At 39.4% G+C, this 14,142-nt stretch overlaps 1 protein-coding gene across 4 annotated transcripts in view; it reads right to left on the bottom strand.

Moving 5' to 3' along the window:
- UBR1 (ubiquitin protein ligase E3 component n-recognin 1) overlaps positions 1-14,142 on the bottom strand; it is a 161,079-nt gene that overhangs the window by 49,596 nt on the left and 97,341 nt on the right. For 3 of the 4 annotated variants that reach the window (XR_009209698.1, XM_032175696.2, XM_058427578.1), the window contains 4 exons: positions 7,795-8,000; positions 6,390-6,483; positions 5,108-5,257; positions 729-826 (listed from right to left, as the gene is read on the bottom strand). Coding sequence is in view for 3 of the 4 variants with exons in the window: in XM_032175696.2 (XP_032031587.1) it covers positions 729-826; positions 5,108-5,257; positions 6,390-6,483; positions 7,795-8,000 (548 nt within the window). In the remaining variant the exon portion in view is untranslated. The remainder of the gene's footprint in view (positions 1-728; positions 827-5,107; positions 5,258-6,389; positions 6,484-7,794; positions 8,001-14,142) is intronic. The other variant, XM_058427577.1, reaches the window with a different exon arrangement.

Genomic DNA, 14,142 nt, shown 5'->3' with positions numbered 1-14,142 from the left:
GGAAAAACTGTCTTCCACAAAACTGGTCCCTGGTGCCAAAAAGGTTGGGGACCATTGGCCTAAACAAAAGACAACTTTTCCTCACTGTATTTTAAAAATTCCCATTTTATCCTTTTAAGCATGTCTCCATTAGTAGCCTTACCTGTCTCACAACTGTAAAGAATATGTAAATAAGATGACAGTTTTAAAATGTTTTCATTATTACAAACATTACTAACCACATATTAATAGTATTAGTAATAGTCATGGCTAACATGTAGCACTTACTATGTACCATGGACTATTCTACTTTACATATAATAACTCTGCTAATCCTTCAACCAATAAAATAGGCACTATTATAATATTATTATCCCCAATTTGCAAATAAGAAGTTGAGGCACACAGAGCTTAAGTAACTTGCCCAAGATCACATAATCAGTAAGTGGATCTTAGTGATTTAGATGAATCTTGGATCTAAGATTTAAATCTAAGCAGTTTGACTGCTTGGAATAATCAGATAGACGGACTTGATAGTATAATCACTGTCTGTATTGTCTCCTAGTATGAAAAACGATTAAATTTAATAAAGCAACTTAAGCCACTTATTCTTAGCTTCAAAAACTTCTATTTCCTGATATTCAAGAAATCCGTACTTGCAAACCATATTTTAGCACAATAATTATTTAAAAAAATAAAGATTCTGACACCATCTTCACACAGCTACTATAAAATAAATTTAAGCAAACCTTTAGCATGTCTTATATTATAACCTGATATTCTGGCCAGAACAGTCTGTATCCATCGTGCCAGGGTCAAAAGTTGAGCAAGAGCATCTGCATTCTCACTGAAAAATGATATTTAAAAATTATTACAACCATGGGTACAAAGTCAAATGGAAAAGCTGAATTTGTATTATTTCCTTGGATAAATGGTCATATAAAAAAGTTAAGTTCCTCCAGATTAATTTCCTAGGTCACAGAAACATGTGTCTAAAAATGCAGCTTTTTGGAAGGGGAAGGAAATTTTAAACTTACAAGAAATAAGTCACCACCCACATGCCAATCACCCACAGGTAGTAAATGTCAGTAAATGGAATCACCATTCTAGTTGCTCCAGTCAAAAACTAGGTGTTGTCATTGATTTCTCTGATTCCCTCACACCCCACATTCTAATCTATTAATTAACCTTGCAGGTTTTTAAAAATATATCCCAAGTTCATCACTTCTTCCTACCTCTCATTACTACCCCCTAACCCAAGTCACATCAGCCCTCACTTGGATTACTTAAATAGACTCGTAAGTCTTCTTCCTGCTTCTACCCTTGTGTTTCATTGTAAGTATGAATTCATCATACAGCAGCTAGAAGAATTTTCTAAAAATTTAAATAGAATCATGTAACTTCTCATCTTTGCTCATAATCCCTTTTATGATCTGGTCTTTGCTTGCTCCATTCCATGTTGCCTGCTTATTGTGACTCAAACATGATGAGGGGTTTCCAAACTTGGAGCCTTTGCTTTTTTTTTTTTTTTTTGAGATGGAGTCTCGCTCTGTCGCCAGGCTGGAGTGCAGTAGCACCATCTTGGCTCACTGCAACCAACCTCTGCCTCCTGGGTTCAAGCGATTCTCCTGCCTCAGCCTCCCGAGTTGCTGGGATTACAGGTGCCTGCCACCACGCCCAGCTAATTTTTGTATTTTTAGCAGAGACAAGGTTTCACCATGTTGGCCAGGCTGGTCTCATCTCGACCTCATGATCCGCCTGCCTCAGCCTCCCAAAGTGCTGGGATTACAGACGTAAGCCACCACACCCAGCCGAGCCTTTGCTCTTGATACAGCCTATGCTTAGAATTTTCTTCTCCCAGAGAAAAGCAGTGATTATTCCTCACTTTATTCAGGTCTCTGTTCAAATGTCACCATCTCAGAGAAGAGCTCCCTAACAACTCTGTCTATAAATAGCCTCATGCCCCAGTCTGTCTTCAGCCCTTTAACCTACTGCTTTAGCTTTCTCATAGTATTCCTCACTACTCAACATTTTGTCTTACTTTTTTATTGCCAGTCTCTCCTTCCTAAAATGGACATAAGGAAAGGGACTTGAGACAGATGGTTATTAAGAACAAAGAAGGGCTGGGCGCAGTGGCTCAGGCCTGTAGTCCAGCACTTTGAGAGGCTGAGGTGAGTGGGTCGCTTGAGCCCAGGAGTTAGAGACCAGCCTGGGAAACGTAGTGAAACCCCGTCTCTACAAAAAATACAAAAATTAGTGGGGTGTGGTGGCACATGCCTGTGGTCCCAGCTACTTGGGAGGCTGAGGTGGAAGGATCATCTGAGCCCAAGAAGGTTGAGGCTGCAATGAGCTAAGATCACACCATCACACCACTGCACTCCAGCACATAGTGAGACCCTATCTAAAAAAAAAAAAAAAAAAGAACCAAGAAGGACCAGAAACAGTGTTATTAAAAATAAAATAGGAATTTATTTATTGAAAGAATAGTCTTGAGCAAAGGTAAAATATATAATGAACTGTGCCAAAATTTACATATCTGGGCACAAATTTGACCTAAGAAGTTTTTTTTTGTTCTCAAAAAATGGAAATCCACTATGACTGGTTATAACCAATTTTCTTTACAGATACCAGTTTATTAGTTTTAAATTTTTTGGTAAGTTTATATTATAAATTTTTAATCAAAATCTTAGTTTTGACAGTTTTTATATGCTTTTATCTTTACTATCTTAGATTATATTCATGCTGATTTTCTAAAATCCAAAAAAGGCAAATATAATCAACTATATGGGTAAGTCAAAGTATCTAATAAAACTGTTATGTATAATCATGTATTTCAGATCCTGAGTAACAGAATTGTTACTACAGATTAAAAGTGTGCCAGAGTTCTAAGAGACCTAGTTTTAAGGATCAGCTTTCCAAATTTAGAAAGAACTGCTCTGAAGCATCTGATCCTTAAAGACATCAAGGAAAGAAGTAGCTAAATATTCTGTTAGAGAACAATTTACATAGTTTAATAATCCTATTTTGGGGGAGCCACTGTGTAAAAAAGGCTTGTACAAGAAGTTGGAAAGTCACTTTATTATGATTTCCTTTATCTTTGTCTTCTGCTGTACAGTTAGGTAAGGCTTTGGAGTCAGGTCTGGGTTTGAATCTTAGGTCTGTCTTGGGACAAGTAAAAACTATTCATAGTCTCCAATTCCTTATCTTTAAATGGAAATAACAGTACCTACTTCAATAGACTACTGTGAGAATTAAATAAGATAATGAAGCATTTGCTTGGTAGAATGCCTAAAATATATTAGTTACTCAAATCGAAGATAATTCTTTCTCATGTTACCACATATGTTGAAGAAGACACTTTCAATTTAGGTTTATCAATGACATGGAATATTAGAGATTAGAACAACTCTTTATTTATTTATTTCTGACACAGAGTGTAGCTCTGTCGCCCAGGCTGGAGTGCAATGGTATGGTCTCGGCTCACGGCAACCTCCACCTTCCAGGTTCAAGCAATTTTTGTGCCTCAGCCTCCTGAGTAGCTGGGATTGCACGCGTGTGCCACCACGCCAGGCTAATTTTTGTATTTTTAGTAGAGACGGGGTTTTGCCCTATTGGCCAGGCTGGTCTCAAACTCCTGATCTCAGGTGATCTGCCTGCCTCGGCCTCTCAAAGTGCTGGGATTCAGGCGTGAGGCACTGTGCCCAGCCAAGGTTAGAGCAATTCTTTTTTTTTTGGGGGGGGCAGAGTCTCGCGTTGTCACCCAGGCTATAATGCAATGGTTCAATCTCGGCTCACTACAACCACCACCTCCCAGGTTCAAGCGATTCTCCTTGGCTCAGCCTCCCAAGTAGCTGGGATTATAGGCGCCCACCACCACACCCAACTAATTTTTTTGTATTTTTAGTACTGACGGGTTTCATTATGTTGGCCAGGCTGGTCTCGAACTCCTGACCTCGTGATCCACCCGCCTTGGCTTCCCAAAGTGCCGGGATTACAGGTGTAAGCCATGGCGCCCCACCAGAGCAAGTCTTTATATTGACCCTTCTCACCCAACCTATCACCTTTGAACTTTTATGGGGGACATAAAGGTATTTTTATCAACAAAACCATTTTCTTTAGCAGAATTTAGGTTTACCATTACAAATTCATTGCATTTTAAAGCAACTGAAATAATATAAATATTATAGTACTGTTATCATCATGTAGAACAGTGAGAATATAGAAATATATAATTAAATTTCCAAGTTGTCATACAAAAACTAATAATTTGCTGTTAATTCCATTTACAGATCAGAATATAAAAATTTAAAAACTCAAAATGCTTAAAACACTACCCAAAGAGAGATATATAAAAATGAATCTAGTGTTTCTATTTAATTTTTTTTGTTAACATTTGTCCATATCTCTAAAGCTATAGCATTTGGATCTTCAGAAAAATGAAATTAAAAATAATACAAAGATCATTAGAGCTATCAGACTCCAACTGGCAACTCTGATGACGGCAAAGGGCCATATGAAAGGAATGAGTTTTTTTTGCATCTTTTCTCCTTTTGTGAGTGCTAAGGCAGAGGTCAGAGTTCTATTGCTTTAATGGCTGCTGGAAAATATAACCACAATATATAGATTTGAGTAAACATTCTACTTCTCTTAAGAGTCCAAAAATTAGGCTTTTGATCACATTTTAAAAGTATAATACAAGATATAAAATGAAAAAGTATTAATTCCTTTAAAGAATAAAAAACAGTAATCTAACAAAAATAGGCACAAATTAAAGAACTAAAGACAACTTTCTATTTGTTTTTGAGACAGGGTCTCGCTCTGTCACCCAGGCTGGAGTGCAGTGGGGCAATCTCGGCTCACAGGAGCTTCAATCTCCTGGGCTCCAGTGATTCTCCCATCTCAGCCCCCTCAAGTAACTGGGTCTACAGGTGTGTGCCACCACACCTGGCTAATTTGTTTTTTTTTTGTATTTTTTGTAGAGATGGGGTTTTACCATGTTACCCAGGCTGGTCTCGAACCCCTGAGCTCTGGCAATCCGCCCACCTCAGTCTCCCAAAGTGCTGGGATCACAGGCCACTGCACCTGGCCAACTTTTTAAAAATTAACCAAAACATAAATTAAAATATACCTGTTTATCTTTTGAGGTTGCAAAGGAATAATGGGGATCACAGTATTGCACAGAGATTTGCAAAGAGGGCAAAGATATTCTCCACTTTCCAAGTCAAAAAGGTCAACATGAATGCGCTGCTGAGAGCTCAGCTGTACAGCTTCAAAATACCTGCAAAATTACAAAGACACAGGCCCATTCAGAACTACACGTGCATCTCTACATGTGTATCTCTACTTGCTCTAATCCAAGTTTTAAAAATCTGGAATTTTTGCCCCAATAAACATCTTTAGAACATACATGCAAAAACACACAAGTTGTAATTATAGAAGAAACAGGTTGCCCATTATTTTGGGAACAAATTGGAAAATACATCAGGGCAGATATAAATTTAAAATAAGTTTACTGAATCATAACTCATCTCGTGCCTCAACAGCATGGTGGTAACAGCATGGACACTACTTTCCTCAGTTTCTAATGATGAACTGAAGTAGTGAGGGCTATCATGGAAAAATTATATATTGTAATCTAAAGCCAAATGGGTAAACTCTACATAAAAGATTTCTCAGGAATTACATTTTTGAATTTTTATATTTTCCGGAGATAGAATGAGAACTTCTTGTCCTATTCATCCTATTCTATTTCAAAGGTACTTTTCACAGCTGTATGTTTTGAGAGAAATTAGATTTTTATAAAGATTACTTTTTTATTATTTATTTGTTGTATTTATTAATTTTTTTGAGACGATGTTTCGCTCTTGTCTCCCAAGCTGGAGTGCAATGGCGCAATCTTGGCTCACTGGAACCTCCCCGCCTCCTGGGTTCAAGCGATTCTCCTGCCTCAGCCTCCAGAGGAGCTGGGATTAAAAGCATGTGCCACCACACTCGGCTAATTTTTGTATTTTTAGTAGAGACAGGGTTTTACCACGTTGGCCAGGCTGGTCTCAAACTCCTGACCTCAGGTGATCCTCCTGCCTTGGCCTCCCAAAGTCCTGAGATTACAGGTGTGAGCCACCATGCCCGGCCAATTATTACTTTTTTTACATGAATACTGATGAAGAGCAACTGATTAGTTTATGGAGAGCAAGCACAAAGGAACAGTGAAAATCTAAAGTTGGTAACTTTACACACCACTTTCCAACTCTGATAATAATAATTCATGCAAACAGAATTAGTAATTAAAACTGTTTCAATTATTCAAATAAGAAAGGAAAGAAGACATGAGAAAACATGCCTTTTTGTGGCCTTGAGTGAACTTCAATGTTCCTAGTCTCTTTCAAGAACATGTCAGAAGGACAACTTACTTCTGCCAGCACACTGCATGCATTACATGACCACAGCTTCCTGTATAAGTTCCATATGCCAAGTCTGGATCCATGAAAAGTGGGTCTAGGGTTTCTGGTACAAGGTATAAAAAGGAGGGAAAAAGACAGACAGGTTATCAGGTCCAAAGTCTAATCACAAACTGTCTTAGGAATGTCCAAGAAAAGTGTCACAATATCATGATAGGAGGATATATAGTAACAAAAAGAGAAAAGTAATAGTAACAAAAGAGAAAAGCATAAAGCTAGCCTGTCAGATATGATTCTAAAATTAGTATGGATTAATAACTGTATCTTTGATTTACTTTTTAACCTTGAATATTGGGTTTAATCTGCATTATCTTGGTTATTTAAGTGATCTGTGTTCCTAAGATAATTTATTTTTTAAATTTTAATAGTAATTTGATAAATAATAATTTTAAGGGATAAGAAAAGCACAGATTGAGGATTTCAAATTCTGGTTTCATCACTTGTAACTCATGGCCATGGGTAAGTTACTTGACCTCTCTGTGCCTCAGGTCCTTCATCTATAAAATGGAACTAATAGTGATAACTAACTCATAGGGCTGTTGTGAGGATTAAGTAAGTAAATACACATAAAGCACTTAACAAGTGCCTGGCAATGTTAAGTTTTCAATAAATGTTTGTCTTTATTATCACTATTATTCCAAGGAGCTTGTTTTGTTTGTTGGTTTTGAGACAGGGTCTCACCCTGTTGTGGACCACAGGCTCATGCAACCATGCCTGGCTAATATGTTTGTAGAGATGAGGTTTCGCCATGTTGCCTAGGCTGGTCTCAAACTCCTGAGCTCATGATCCACCCACACCGGCTTCCCAAAGTGCTGGGATTACAGGCATGAGCCACCATGTCTGGCCTATTCCAAAGGTATTTTAAAATAATAATGATGCTAAAGCAGCTAACGCCTGATGTAACAAGTGCAATAAATTATCTAATTAGCATTCCTGCCAAGAAAATGTTTAACATGATTCTAATCAGGAGGCAACTTAACAATCAGATAAATTCAGAATGTGATACATATACAAAGCAAGTGGCCTGAATTCTTCAAAAAAGCTACTATCATAAAAAAAGGAGGGACTAATCTGGATTAAAATAGAGTAAAGGAAATATAACCAAAGCAACACATGATATGTGTTTGGATCCTGAGTGAAAAAAAAAGCCTAGCAATTGAAGACATTTTGAGAACTGCTGGAGAAAAATTGATTTTATATTAGATAATATTCCTGGATTATTATTACTTTCTTAAATATGGTAACGGTATGGTAGATATATAACCCTTACTTCCAAATGTTTTTCAAATAGTATTTTCTTTAATTACACAGGCATGAAAAGAAATGCACAAAAGGATATTTATTAAATAATACATACCTCCTGAGAGTTCTATGGGTTTTCCCCTGTGCTGGGTTAAGGCAGTAGATTTCTGGACACAGGCCGATAATACCATGGCATTATTTTCCATTTTCACCTCTTGTTCTTCTTGGCAAAGGATGCACGTCAGCACCTCCTTTTCAGTAACAGATGGACCCCGTTTAGGACCCAAAGCAATTCTAGAGTAGTCACTGACTGCTGGGGTGCTACCAAAAGAAATGATCAGAAATGAGGACACATGTTTTGGTCACTTGTCTTTGTATTTTGGTAGATTTTAAGTAACTATAGGCAAGAAATATAACAAAGATAATAAAAATAAAAATGATATTTAGCAATATTAACTTAAAAGCTTCCCCTCTTCCTTTGTGGCTTTTACCAGTTATTTGCTTATTACAAAATACAAGTGTTGCTAAGTGCAAAAAAAAGATGATAAAATGGAATGTATATTATAATTTTACTTAATTTACTATACCAATAAGCTGGGTTATTTTTTTTTCTGGATATAAAAGTAATACAGGCTTATTGAATAAATTTCGGAAAATCTGTAATAGTATAAATAAGTATTATATTCCCACAACCTAGAGATACCTACTAGTAACCTTGTACATTTCCTTGTAGGTCTGCTTTCTATTTATAATATACTTCTTCATATAAATAAGATCACATTACACAAATCTGCATCCTGCTCTATTCACTTATAGTAACTTACATCATTAAAACTTCTTCAGAAACATTTTTAAATGGATGCACAGCTCTTACTTATGTGCCATAATAGTTTTATCCATTCCCTGTCATTAGGCATTTAGGTTTCTATTCTATTTTGGTAGCTATTCAAACTAAAAAACTTACACCTTAATGATCCAGCAATTCTTAGAATCTACTCTTACTGACTGGGCAAAACTCAGGATCTACTGATGCATACAATAATATTTAAACAATAGCAAATATTTATAACATGCTGATTGTGAAGCTAGGCACTGTTTCAAATACTTTACATGTTTACTCAATCCTTACAATAATCCTATGAGGTAGGTATTATTATTCCGTCTAGAGCAGCTGCTGCAAAGACGTCTGCTGCAGCAATGGAGGCGCGGCTGGGGCAACATGCTCCATGGAGCCCTTGGGTTGGGAACAGGAGGGAGCCTCACCCCTTCCGAGTTTGCAGGGCAGGAGCCCCACGCTCCCGGGCACAGCTGCAACTGCCTAGCTCAGAAGTGCCTGTTCTGAGCCTCTCCCCACTCCCAATGCCTGCTCCGATTTTGGAGCAAAGCTGTGGCCAAGCCCAGGCACTGCCACGGCCCCGGCCAGGTGTGTGCACACTCAGGGCGGTGCTGACACGTCAGCTCCCTGCTGCCTTGGCCTCCCTCTGGTCTTTGGGTGCTGATAAGCATGGAAGGAAGGCCAAGGGGAAACAAGTGGCTCAGCATGGGCCTGCAGGTGCCCCTTGGCACAAACAGCCAGAGACTCGTGGATGACACATGTTGATGGCGGCAGGAGGCAGACAGGTTCCTGGGCGGAAAGGGGTGGGTCCCCAGTGAAGTCCCACCTTCAAGCCAGGAATGGCCTGAAGCCTGGGGACCGGTATGTCAGTTACAGGTGGAGTCCACAGCCTGCAGTGAGAATTTATGGTGCTTTCTCCGGGTCTGTCCATGAACCAGTCAGCATACACTTTCTCCCTTCTGAAGCCCCTAAAAACCCCAGACTCAGCCAGACTCGCTTGGGGACTACCAGCTGAAGGAAGGAGCTACCCAATTCAAGTCTCCTGACTTGCTGAGATGACCTGCCTGTGGAAAGGAGATACCCACTCTGGATCTCCTCTCCACTGAGTGCTGGACACTCGTTGGGATGACCTGCCTGCAGAAAGAGCTACCCACTTCGGGTCCCTAGAGAGCAGTTCTGTTGCTTAATAAAGCTCTCCACCTTGCTCACCCTCCAGTTGTCCGTGTACCTCATTCTTCCTGGATGCAGGACAAGAACTTGGGAACCACCAAATGGCAGGACTGAAAGAGCTAGTAACATAAACAGGGCTGAAACGCCCACACCCACCGCTTGCCACATTGCAGGTGACAAGAAGGAGAGAAGAGCTGTGGTCCTTCAGGGAGCCCAGACCTAGGGGCTCCCTGAGCCAGGGCTGTGACACTCTCTTTGGGGCTTCACAGTTTCTGGCATCTCTGAGCTGCCAGGTGCCACCACATTCCCCTTGTCCAGACAAGAGTCCCTGCAGCGGAAGCTGCTGGTGCATATGATCCAGCTGCAGGCTTGCACAGAGCTGGCCCCTGTCCCTGTGCCTAGAGCTCCCTGCCCTGCCGCAGCAGCTGGCGTGTCTGGCTGTGCGCAGTGGTCGGACCCTGCAGGTGCCCGCTCATGCACCCCTGGTCACTCCACACCTGGCTCGCCCTTGGCAGGCATGGGATCCAGGCTGGTAGTGTCAGTCAAGTGCAGCCTGCCAGGCCAAGTGGGCAGGATGAGCCCAGAGAGACCGAGCAAAATTCTGGCAAAGGTGCCACTGGCCACAGAGGTTTCTGGCTGGAAAAGCAACACTCTAAGGATCCTGTGACACTTCCACTTTTCAGATGAAGAAACTGAGGCCTAGTGACAACAAGAGACTCATCCAATGACTCATCAATAGTATGTAGCAGACCAGGATTTAATCCAGGTAATCTAGGCTCACAGTCCGTGCTCTGAACTACTCTACAATGGTGTCTCTGTCTGTGCAAGAAGCTCCCTGAACTATAGTATATCATTGAACAATAAATAAATATTAATCATCATATATAAATGAACTTACCTAATATAGAATACTCTGCAGCCTTTTTGTTTTGTTTTATTTTGTTTGAGACAGCCTTGCACTGTTGCCGGGCTGGAGTGCAGTGGTGTGATCTCGGCTCACTGCAATCTCTGCCTCCCAGGTTCAAGTGATTCTCCTTGCCTCGGCCTCCCAAGTAGCTGGGATTACAGGCGCCTGCCACCATGCCCAGCTAATTTTTTTGTATTTTTAGTAGAGACGGAGTTTCACTATGTTGGCCAGGCTGGTCTCGAACTCCTGACCTCGTTATCTGCCTGTCTTGGCCTCCCAAAGTGCTGGGATTACAGGTGTAAGCCACCGTACCCAGCCTACTCTGCAGTTTTTAAAAGGTGGGACTCACTAAGTGTGGTACCACCTCCTAGGAGGAATCTAGCAATAAATTATGAAAGGTTTACTTATTGATTGTCACAAGGTTCTAGTGGGCACAAGATGCAGTCCCACAATTCACAGGACAGTACTGCATGAAAAAAAAAAAGCTGCCTAAATGCCAAGACTGAAAAACGCTGAGCTTGTTTTGTATATAAGAACATACATAGATTTCCAAGACATACTACAGAGTGAAAATGGGAAGTTGTAGAGTGATATGTACATAATACTATCAATGCAAATAAAACCAAAGGCTGAATGGCATGCTATAATTTCTGTGGCTACATATATTTGTATTAATAACATAGGAAAAATTCTGGCAAGATACACTTAAAACTTATAACCAGAGAACCTCTGAGGAGGAACAGAAAAAAGTCCAGGATTTGGGCTGGTACTCAAATGGAACTTTAGCTTTATCTCTGACATTCAGTTTTCAAGAGGAAAATTATTAATATAACTATGTAATTTGGCTGGGCACACTAGCTCACGCCTTGTAATCCCAGCACTCTGGGAGGCTGAAGTGGGAAGATCACTTGAGGCCAGGAGTTCCAGACTAGCCTGGCCAACATGGTGAAACCCCATCTCTACTAAAAATACAAAAAAAAAAATTAACCAGGTGTGGTGGCGGGCGCCTGTAATCCCAGCTACTCAGGAGGTTGAGGCAGGAGAATTGCTTGAACCCAGGAGGTGGAGGTTGCAGTGAGCCAAGATCACGCCACTGTACTCCAGTCTAGGTGACAAAGCAAGACTCCATCTCAAGTGTGTGTATGTAAAACTATGTAATTAAAATTTTGGCTGGGTGTGGTGACACACGCCCGTAGTCTCAGCTACTCAGGAGGGTAAGGCAGGAGGATCACTTGAGCCCAGGAGTTTGAGGCTGTAGTGCATCATAATTATGCCTGTGAAGAGCCACTGCATTCTAGCCTGGGCAACACAGTGAGACCCCATCTCTTAAAAAAAAAACTGGTTTAAAAAAATATGAGAGAATATATTTGAGACTTTGGGATAGGAAAAGCTTTCTTAAACAAGATATTAATACAAAAAGTTAAAACTCTAAAAGACTGATAAATTTGTCTTTATCAACACTGAACACTTCTCTATGGCTAAACCCCATAATTAATGTTAAAGAAACAGGGATAAAATATGGGAAACATATGTAACAAAGATAAGTATTAATAATTTTAAGACTTATATAAGTCAATAAGACAAGAGCAAAGCACCCAATAGAGATAGGCAAAGAATAATAATAGGCAATTCCCAGAGGATAAAATGTAAAAGGTCAGTGAATAATCATATGAGAAGTTGCTCAACCTAGTACTAAATAGCAATTGGGGAAATTCAGCCAGATTGGCACAAATCTGTAATTTTAATAATATTACATTTTCAAGTACTGAAAATAGTTAAGTACTAGTGAGAACAAAGTAAATTAGGCACCTATATACACTATCAGGAGCAGAAACTGGTAAAACCACTCTGGATGGTAATGTGGCCATATCTATAAAAATTTTAACCCAGCCCTTTCACTTACTGGACTCCTTGACTAAGTACTTGCAGAGTTGTACAAGGAGACACATACAAAAAGGTTCTCACGAACTGTTATAAGGAAAAATCAGAAGCAACCTAAATGTCTAAAGTCAGATAAATAAACTATTATATAACCACATCAGAGACCACTATGCGGCAGTCATAAACAATGACGTAGAATCTACATTATAGAGTGACATGTACTGATATCAAAAGATTCCTAAGACATTGAAACAGCAAGCTGCAGACAAAATGTATGGTTAAAAAAGAAAAACCACTAGAAAACACGAAATAAGCCTCACTATTTCTTCATGTATACATGTTTATAAATGCATAGAAAGAGGTCTAAGAACAATGGTAATTTGTAATCATGGTTATGTGTGGAGAAAGATCAGTAATGCAGAGATGGTCAAAGGGGGACTTCCTGCATTATTTAAACTGCTTTCAATAAGAACACATTCAAAAATCACATGTCCAATTACTCAGGCAATAAAAATAAATAATGAAAGCATTAAGGCCATAAATGAACTCTGAGTACACCTTTGCTTACACCTTCTTATTTTATTGTCAGTAGTTTCTTTCTCACTATTTCTAAATAGTATGTTGTTAATATATAATATCTAGAGGTGGGACTTTGGCTTGTCATTTAAAATTTCCAGTTTTATTATACTATAGTCAGCCAAGGAAAGCATACCTTCATATCTTTTTATTTTTAATCACTAATATAATCATTATTGTTTATGGTCCTTGTTAGCATAGTCAGCTTCAAGATTAAACATACACATCAGATAGGATGTATTGTGCCTACTATTATTCCAAAACCACAATTTTCTAAAAGTATCCACAACATTTTTTTTTTTTTTTGAGACAGAGTCTCGCTCTGTTGCCCAAGCTGGAGTGCAGTGGCACAATCTCTGCTCACTACAACCTCTGGCTCCCAGGTTCAGGTGATTCTCGTGCCTCAGCCTCCTGAGTAGCTGGGACTAAATGCACGCGTCACCATACCCGGCTAATTTTTGTATTTTTAGTAGAGACGGGGTTTTGCCTGTTGGCCAGGCTGGTCTTGAACTCCTGACCTCAGGTGATCCACCTGCCTCGGCCTCCCAAAGTGTTGGGATTACAGAGGTTAGCCACTGCTCACAGCCCTCAACACATATTGTTTTAAACAGCAGTGAAAGCTTGTCTTTAAAAAGGGCCAAAGTGGGTACTTTCAATATTTTAAATTTCTTGGAATGCTTCTCAAAGTAACATTGTTATGTCTCCTCCCTTTTATCACTGTATAATAGCCCACAAAGCACAGCTCAGAAAATTAACCAATTTCTCTAAGAGCATACCACAGTCAGAACTCAGAAAACCAGATTTACTGATTCCAATTCCAAGGTGCTATCCATACCTGTAGTTATAGGCAATGTCTTTCTTCTCTTTTAAGAAAAAAAGAAAAACTCGTATAAGCCACCTTTTTCAGGCAAAGAATTTGTTTCTAATAATGTAATAACTGCAGTCATTTTTATTAGAAATAATAATGTGAAATAAGTGAACTGATGTGTAAATGTATACCTAAAAGTGCTAATGCATACAAAATAACGGGTTGGTTATCTTTTTGTGCATAAAGGTTCCTAACATAAGTTTACTGCACACTCAATGCATTTATC

This window comes from Hylobates moloch, unplaced genomic scaffold, assembly GCF_009828535.3.
Source record: "Hylobates moloch isolate HMO894 unplaced genomic scaffold, HMol_V3 SCAFFOLD_14, whole genome shotgun sequence".
In the NCBI taxonomy this organism is placed as follows: domain Eukaryota; kingdom Metazoa; phylum Chordata; class Mammalia; order Primates; family Hylobatidae; genus Hylobates; species Hylobates moloch.
Note: the sequence above shows the minus strand (reverse complement) of the source record. Positions and strands in the feature narration are given on the sequence as shown.